Below are 8,233 nucleotides of genomic sequence, written 5' to 3'. Positions count from 1 at the left end.
CACTTTTTATGAATATTTTCTGTTTGCGTATGCAAGACATTAGCTGTGTACCATATCCATACTAATTCTGAACAGTATATACAATGTAATAATCGTCATAGAAATTATACAAAACGTGTGATGTCAAATCAGTCAATGGGCAATTTTGGAAAGCTGCTGCCAGTTAAACTTTGCTAAAAGACATCAAAATGTTTTTTGTGTGCATACTGTCTTGCTTCGAATCAGTATGTAGAAATTGGGACATGGTGACTTCATCTTCATCATCATGTCATCTTGGCTGTACATATCCACCAGAGGGAGCTTTGGGCCACTAAGAACAGGGTGGTAATGTATTCAAATAGCCACACTTATAGTTACCCCAGCCAGGCCTGTTAATGGCATCATTTGGCTAACATAGGCAATATTCAAATACTCATCCGGCTGAACCATCTTTTCAGTCCAAGAAAGAGCTGTCTGTACTGTGATATGGGCTTATGAGGTTTGAATCAAGGCCCCTATTAACAACACTGATGTCCTCATACAATCTGAAGTGATATGTGATATGATCAACTGATTGGAGCCATGGCTCATGTGTAAACAGTTCCCAACTCCAACCTGTCACCATTTATACTGCATAGGTACACTCATTGACAAATCCAAACTTAATCAATGCTAGATTCCACTCTATAGTGTGACACAATTACATTTGCACCCACATACATATATCTTGATCCTAACCAAAGGTAGCTGTATATTGCCGCTTCTAAATCGTTAGAAACCCAGGGGAGAATGTGCCTGTAATTATCTGGTTGCAGTATAATGCACCCTTTAAAATAACTTGAAGGGGCAGCATTTATATCACAAACATTTTTGAAGATCTCTGATCATTTTGGGAAGGTAAAACCATGACATTTGCGCACACACAGCCTGCTGCATTAAATCCAAACCATTATTTAACGTAGAATTAAAGCGTTTGTTTTTATTTTATTTTGTCTCTAGCTTTGTTGCATAGCTGTGCAGAGACCTTTCTGATATGAAGCTTTATGTAATCTAAGCCACCAGAGGAATGTGTGTATAACAGTGTGTATTAGTCTGTTACATGTCTTGCATTCTAACTTGAAGAGGGAGGAAACGGCCCAGTCTTGTTTTTTACAAACCTGAGCTGGTTGTTAATGGTAATTAGATCTACTTGGGAAAGTGAATGAGGTGAAACCTCTTTGGGTGTTTGTGTGTGTGTGTGGTTGGTTTTGGTAGGGGTGGGCAACAACTGTGTGGAGCACCCTCATGTTGGCCTGGTTTCCTCAGCATCTTTGCATGTGCACAAACTGACCCCTTGTGACCCCAATGTTTTGCCTCTAACCCCCTTAACCTAATTTCTAGTATTACAGACTCACATTCTAAGTATAAAAAGACTAGTGAGATCTTGTTAGAGCTTTGAGTCTCAACAACATCTGAGCTATTAAGGTCTAAGGAGGCTTACTGTCTGATTTGAATAATGATTTCCAAAGTACTTTTAGCAGAGCAGATCAGGCCAGTTCATGAAAAGACACACAGTCAATATTGATACTAGAAAGAGGTATTAAATCTCTGCAAGTGGAAAATGTTCATACAATATGTCTGGCATTTTAAACCAGTCCTCATTCTTGTGACACTTGTACAGTTTTCCTCACTGTATGTGGGATTGCATCAAAACAAAGGGGCAGCTTCTCAGCTTGTACTTGGATTTCCCTCTGTGTTTTTTTTTCTCTTTAGGTAGTGACTTTGAAGAGAAGAGATGCTAAATTAATACTTTTCTGAATATATTTTGTGTATTTTGTGAGTGTGCGTAGTAGGCTTTTGAGACCCAGCTGCCGCTTGAGTTAGTAAAATCTGTGGTTGGTGCCTGATAGGTTTATGGATTCAGCACCTGCAGTCAAACGCATCAGTCAATTCTCTGGCCCTGAGTTTCTTGGTTTCAATATAGCATTATCAGTCATGTAATGTAATCATGTATCTGCCACCAAAATGCAGAAAAGCATAGACTAGATATACAAAAGAGAAATTGTTTCAAAATTGCTGATAACATTAATCTCCAAAATTACTTTGAGAACACAGGTCCTGTACATTCTGCATGCACTGAAAAGGCTGCGAAAAAACCTGCAATATATTCTAGTGAAAATATGTCCAGTTTGTTTCTTATTTAGTCCTTACCTATCACAGAGGAGGAGAGAGAAAACAGGAATGTTAGTGAATGATTTAGCTACGTTTCTGAACAATGCAAAGACTGCATTTACATTCCCTATAATGCCTAATATAAACTGCAACATCCCTACGCTGCGGTATAAGTGCATAAGTGTGGCGTCTGTGCAGCCTCGGCTTGTTTTTCCATGCTGTTATCCTGGCTGCTGCTCCTGCTGCTGCTGCCGCTGCCCTACACGTCAGAGAAGGTAGCTACTGCGGGGCGGCGTCGGGCTGCAGCATGGTGGGACAGATGCGCAGAAGAATGCGACACGGACTGGAGAAAGTTTAAAGATGCTGCACGAAGCAGCAGGCTTTACAGGGCTGAAGGAGAGCTACAATCAACACATCGGCTCCTCCTTCTGATCCAAGAACTGTGTTTTTTTTTGGGGGGGGGGGGGTTATAGTCACTCCATGATCTGTGAGCCAGGTGAGTGGTAAAAGCTCGAGTAGGCTTGTGGGTGTGGTGTTATTCTCATAGTCTGTATAACCTACAGGCCGGTGGAAACTAGTGAGACAGCTTTTCATTTACACAAAGCAGCGGATCAGCAGAAGGACGCGGGCCGTTGTCTGTAGCTCGCCTCTCTAGTTTTCTCTTTAGATATCCAGGGGATCATACGTCGGCTACTAAGGTGAGTCAATATATGGATTCGATTATAGTCAACACAATACAGGCTACTGTGAGAGCTCAGGAGCTGATATATCTCCTCAAATATTGTGTGTACTTAAAAAAAATCAGCAATAGTGATGTATAAAATGTAGCCTATCATATGTGCCGATCATTAATCATAGCCTATCCCACATTTATACCATCTGGACGGGACATAACTTCTTCTACAGTTTTGTTGGCCAATCTTGTTAATTGAGTGATTTAGGAAGACATTTTAATTAAGGTCCTATCCTAATTCTGATTAAAAAATGCTGATCATAACGAAATGCGACCTAAATGCGCTTTAACTGTAAATTTAATACAACAGTCTTACTGCAGTAAGCTATTTACATTAGGGAAGTTAATTTGGTTGCAGACAGTAATTGAAAAGGGCGGGACCCCCCCCCCAATCCTCCCTATTTAAAGTAGCCTGTATTCTAGAAAGCCAGGTGACTAGGCCTACACCTGCACTTGCAGCGCACCTGTTGGCCCCGCCCCCTGCCCGTGTATTGCATTACCAGATCTTGCAGCTTTGTAAGCCTTTACCTCAGCCAAACACATTGCTTTTTTAATGAAACATTTGGAAAACGTTAAAGTAACTAATTCTAATTGATTCAACCCATGTAAAGACAGCTTTACATCTTTACATCAAAGTGCGTGTTTTGGCCTGTGCTGTACCCGTTGCTCATTACCTAGTGCATAAACTTATTTCTAAGTGTCCAATGTGTGTGGAGAACACGTGTATGTGTGTCAAGTGTGGGAATAAGTGTGCCAAAAAAGTAAGTGAGGACTCTTATGTGGGAGCCCTGGGTTTCATTTCATTGGGGTTGCCCTACCCACCCAACTGAGTTCTATAAGTGCCTCAGTTCTCCTGAGGCCTGCTTAATGGCCCCCTCAGGGCTATGCTGTAGGTTTAGGGGGACTAGAGGAGAGCTCCTAATTCCCTTTCACACCTTCTAATTAATAAACACACAGCCACAATTACAAGGATTATTTTCCACTGTGGTTGCACAGTGCAGAACATATATTAATCAGTTTAAGGAGTATTCATGACTAAAAATATAAATATTGGGCTATTAGGACATAATGTCTAACTTTGAAGGTTGCTCACATTTATAATATATAATCAGCTCATAATATGTGATGCACTGTTGTAGATTAAACTACCTAATAGTAGCTTTAAAAATGCTGCTTACACAGTAATTCATGAGTAATGATAATGCTATAATATTATAAAAGACTGACGGGTATTTAGATTTTTAATACTTTGGGTACATTTTGCTGATATAACTGCTATACCTCTAGTAACATTTTGAATTCGGGACGTGTAGTGCAGAAGTTTACATTAAAGAGGTGGTATTATGCTCATTTTCAGGTTCAAAATCTTAATTAGGGGTTGTACCAGAACAGGTTTAAATGGTTTCATTTTGAAAAAACACCATATTTTTCTCATACTGCACATTGCTGCAGATCCTCTTTTCACCCTGTGTTGTACGCTCCGCTCTTGAGCTACAGAGTGATGCATCTTACTTGTACAAAATCTTTGTTGGGAGTTGCACATGCGCAGTTCCCAGGTAAGGACTACTAGCCAATCAGAAGCAGAGATGGGCGGGTCGTAAGAAACAAGGTAGTGTGATCCAAATCAAAGCCGCTTCAGACTGAGACCGTAACCTAGCACATGATATAAGTTACTCTCAAGTCCACAACATCATTGTTCCACATCTTTCCATCAGGACTAAACGTTGAACTGTTGCCGGTGTTCTGACGATCTATGCTGCCTTGCTGAAAAATGCTACCATAGCGCAAATCGATAGACTCGACTCTACTCGGCCCTGCTCCATTTTCCATTGCAGACAGTACCCAGAGATAGTACGTAGCTTGTCGTCATAGCAACACCACACACAACTGCCGCGACGTAATGTTCAATGCGACACACACCAGCGATCCACACAGCTTTTTCTTTTTTAAGTTAAAACGTTTCAACATTACTCAGAATGTAAAGACAGATAAGCGGTATGAAAACCTTCCAGCTGTGTTTTGCTCTGCCGTTGTTGCTGCAGCGGTCTGTGTGACGGCGGGAGCAGCGGGCTCTGTGAGCGGGCGGCTGGCCGGCCTCACACGCTCCTCCCGCGGGTTGGCACCGGCTTCCCCCGCAGCCACTTGCGGAGCTCCTCAACTCCGAAAATATTCAAGCACATTTTTGTTCAGCGATCACTTCTCGTAAAACTGTCAATATTAGAAATCTACACAGCTGATTTCTCACCTCAAAACTTCTCAGAAGTGGATTTAGTGATGAAATTCCATACGAAAACTGTAAAATATAAATCTTCCTGTTGCTGGCCTCTGTCTGGTGCACACAATGATAATGCAGTGAATAGTGACGATTCTCTCTGACCAATCAGCAGTCTGTCGTGTTTGCACATTACATTTTAGTATCCCTCAGCTTGCTTGGAACTTCGATGGAGGTGAGGTGATAGGACAAAAAGTACCTGGAAACAGGTACAACATTTCTGAAATGGAAAACCCATCAAATGCGAGTCGAGCCAAAGGGCCTCCGCTCAGACTAGCTTGGTTTGAGGGTGTGCCTGACCTCTGCTAGTGAAGGGCAGGACTACAAACAAGCTGTTTTCAAGCGGTTCAGAGCAGAGTTTTCTGTGGGAGATGGGAACTCCCTTTGGGCTGGACTTTGGGCTTTTTCACTTTGCAAACTTGTTACATGCACAAAAAAGATATATAATTCAATAAAGGAGAGGGAAAAAGCCAAAGAGCACAATACCACCTCTTTGAGGTGCTGCCTCTGTGTCCTCATAAGATAAGAGTGTACTTTTTTTACAAACCATTTAAATTCTTGTAATCACTATCATCCAATTTTCTTCCTCCCTCACCTCCACTGTGTTTTTATCCTCCTTCACAATCTCTTTCTTACGGCTTGAACAATCCACCTCCATTTCCCTTCCTTCCAGCTTGCAAGATGAGCTTCAAGAACTTTAGGGAGTACCTGGCCTGGCTGTACTACCAGTACCTGCTAATCACTGGCATCTATGTCCTGGAGCCCTGGGAAAAGTCCATCTTCAACTCCATCCTCTTCTCGGCCATTGCCATGGTGATCTACACCTCATATGTCTTTGTGCCCATCCATGTGCGACTTGCACTGGTGTTTTTCTCTGGGATCTTTGGAGGCCAGCCTGAGAGCACCATGGCACTCATGACCTAAACGAAGTAGAGAATATTGGGGGAAAGATGCAGCAAATGTGTGGATTAGCATGAGTCCCCAAATATTTCCTATAACTCACCTCCTTAGCTCATGGAGCATTTTGAGCACGTCTTTACACCACGTTCATCCCGAACCATGGCGGTCTGTCACCTCAGCTAATCAAGACTGAAATCATGAAGATCTTAATAGAATCATTTGGAAATCACAGCCTTATCATCCTCCTTATCCCGAACCGTCTGGCTTTTACCCATGGTATTAGACACACAACTGTACATTACTTTCACTCCCTTGCTGTGAAACATCTTGTGAAATGTTGTTTGTCGTATTTGTTTTTGTTTTTCTCTCATTATGTCCTGGGTGAGTGCATACGACCTCTGGGTTTTTGCATGATAGGGCCATATGTGGGAAGAACATTTGCATGCTCGTCTCACTACAAAATACAACTAGACTTGTTTCTTTCCATCAACACTTTTCAGCTACAGCCTGTAAAGGGGAATCTCAGCGAATTACTTTGTTGCTTCTATAAAATCTGGGGACTCATTAGAAGCGGATTAAAAAGAGAGAGATCATAATGAAAGCAGCAGAGGCTGAGATATCTTTACTTTTAGTCAAAACCGTACTCTGGATCGTACATTTCCCACAATACAACTCAATAGGGTCTTTTGGAAGACAGCATCTTTTAAACGCAACACCCCAAGATGGCCTCTGTTAAAAATGTGTAGTCTCCAAACCCAAGCCAAAGCAACCCTTATTGACATTATCTGGGTTGTTTTCATACTTTGACTGTCCGAAATCACTATTTACATTATAATTCACTATATTAACCCTCTGCCATTTCATAGTGTCAGAATTTTGATTGTGAAATTTATGCACTATATAGTGCCATCAAAAGTTCAAAATACTGGAATGAAAAAGCAGTATTCATGGCATGAAAATTACCATTGTGCGATTCCTCACACCTGCCAGTGATGACACAAAGTGACAATGACACTTTGACACTATTGCGTGTTTGTTATATAGAGAGTAGTGAATGAGTGAACGAGGGGGTGATTTCAGACACAGCCATAGGCAAGCACCCTTCAGAGCCACAGAAGAAATTATTCAACCGTTTTCACAGTCTAAGTAGGACTCTGTGATGAGTAAACTAAACATGATGTGTAAAATCGGCGGGGTACCCCTTTGATTATGTGTGTTATGTATGTGTCTATCTGCTGCATCTGTGACACCATCTGTGACATGCACTTAATGTTTATGGTTGATATATGGTTTTGTATCAGAACCACATCACCTTCTTTAGTTGCCATTATGCACTGTAATGCAAACTTGCACATTTCAAGCCACTGTGTAGTTGATTTACTGGTGACAATCTAACGGCATATATGTGTACCAAGCCCTCTTTTAATCTCCTGTTTTTTAACTGTTGGCATGTCAGGAAGGTGTGCTCAGCACTGAGCATGAGCAAATATTGATATAACGCAACTTTGCATTTTGGGATTGGCTTTGTTATTGACGTAGCTTTACTAAATGGACAGCCTTTGAACTCAAAGCCAAACTGTTTGCTGTCACATGTGAAATGCAAAGACACTGTAGTCAAACTGTCCTGACTGAAAAGTAAAGCCTTCCTGGCCGACCAATACTACTGTTTTACTTACCTATAGTTGATCTATAGAGAATGAAGCTGTAAGAGAGAACAAGTCGTAGTGTATCTGGTAGTTGTTACGAGCATTGCATTTAGTTGTGTGCCTAAGATGATCTTTGATTATTTGTGCTTTGGGTCAAGGGCTCGCTGATTACAGTCTAATGATGATCTCTAAGTTAATTTTATTTATTTGAAATTATATATTTATATACACTGGTAAATGCTTGGCTGGTTACAATGTCAATTACCAAACTTCTTTGATTATTTATATCTGTGTTGCCTTGTTGTCATAAATAACACTAATAATTTGTTCTTTACTTGGTATCCCTACCTGAAAGTGCTTTTGTATTGTTCCCAGTTTGTGTGAATTCATTTTTGTTAAACATTTGCAGTAGTTCCAGACATTTCCTGTACTGAGAATGAAGAGCTCTCTGAATATTTTTTTTTCACCATTCACCAATATTAATGGTATATTTATACATGATAGCAACACATCACTGCAATATTCAAAAAATAAAGATCTCTGGAGATTTAA

The 8,233-nt window shown here is 40.9% G+C and overlaps 1 protein-coding gene across 1 annotated transcript; it reads left to right on the top strand.

The window, feature by feature from the left end:
- Positions 1-2,697: 2,697 nt before the first annotated feature.
- On the top strand, positions 2,698-8,233 carry sptssb (serine palmitoyltransferase, small subunit B). The gene is made up of 2 exons (XM_046074343.1): positions 2,698-2,828; positions 5,809-8,233. Exon 2 carries the CDS (start codon positions 5,817-5,819, stop codon positions 6,057-6,059), a length of 243 nt encoding a protein of 80 aa, XP_045930299.1. The 5' UTR covers positions 2,698-2,828; positions 5,809-5,816; the 3' UTR covers positions 6,060-8,233.

This window comes from Micropterus dolomieu, linkage group LG17 (assembly GCF_021292245.1).
Source record: "Micropterus dolomieu isolate WLL.071019.BEF.003 ecotype Adirondacks linkage group LG17, ASM2129224v1, whole genome shotgun sequence".
In the NCBI taxonomy this organism is placed as follows: Eukaryota; Metazoa; Chordata; class Actinopteri; order Centrarchiformes; family Centrarchidae; genus Micropterus; species Micropterus dolomieu.
This window is presented reverse-complemented; position numbering and strand designations above follow the sequence as displayed.

Coding starts and splice junctions, on each gene's coding strand:
- sptssb (XM_046074343.1), top strand. CDS start 5,817: ATGAGCTTCAAGAACTTTAGGGAGTACCTGGCCTGGCTGTACTACCAG.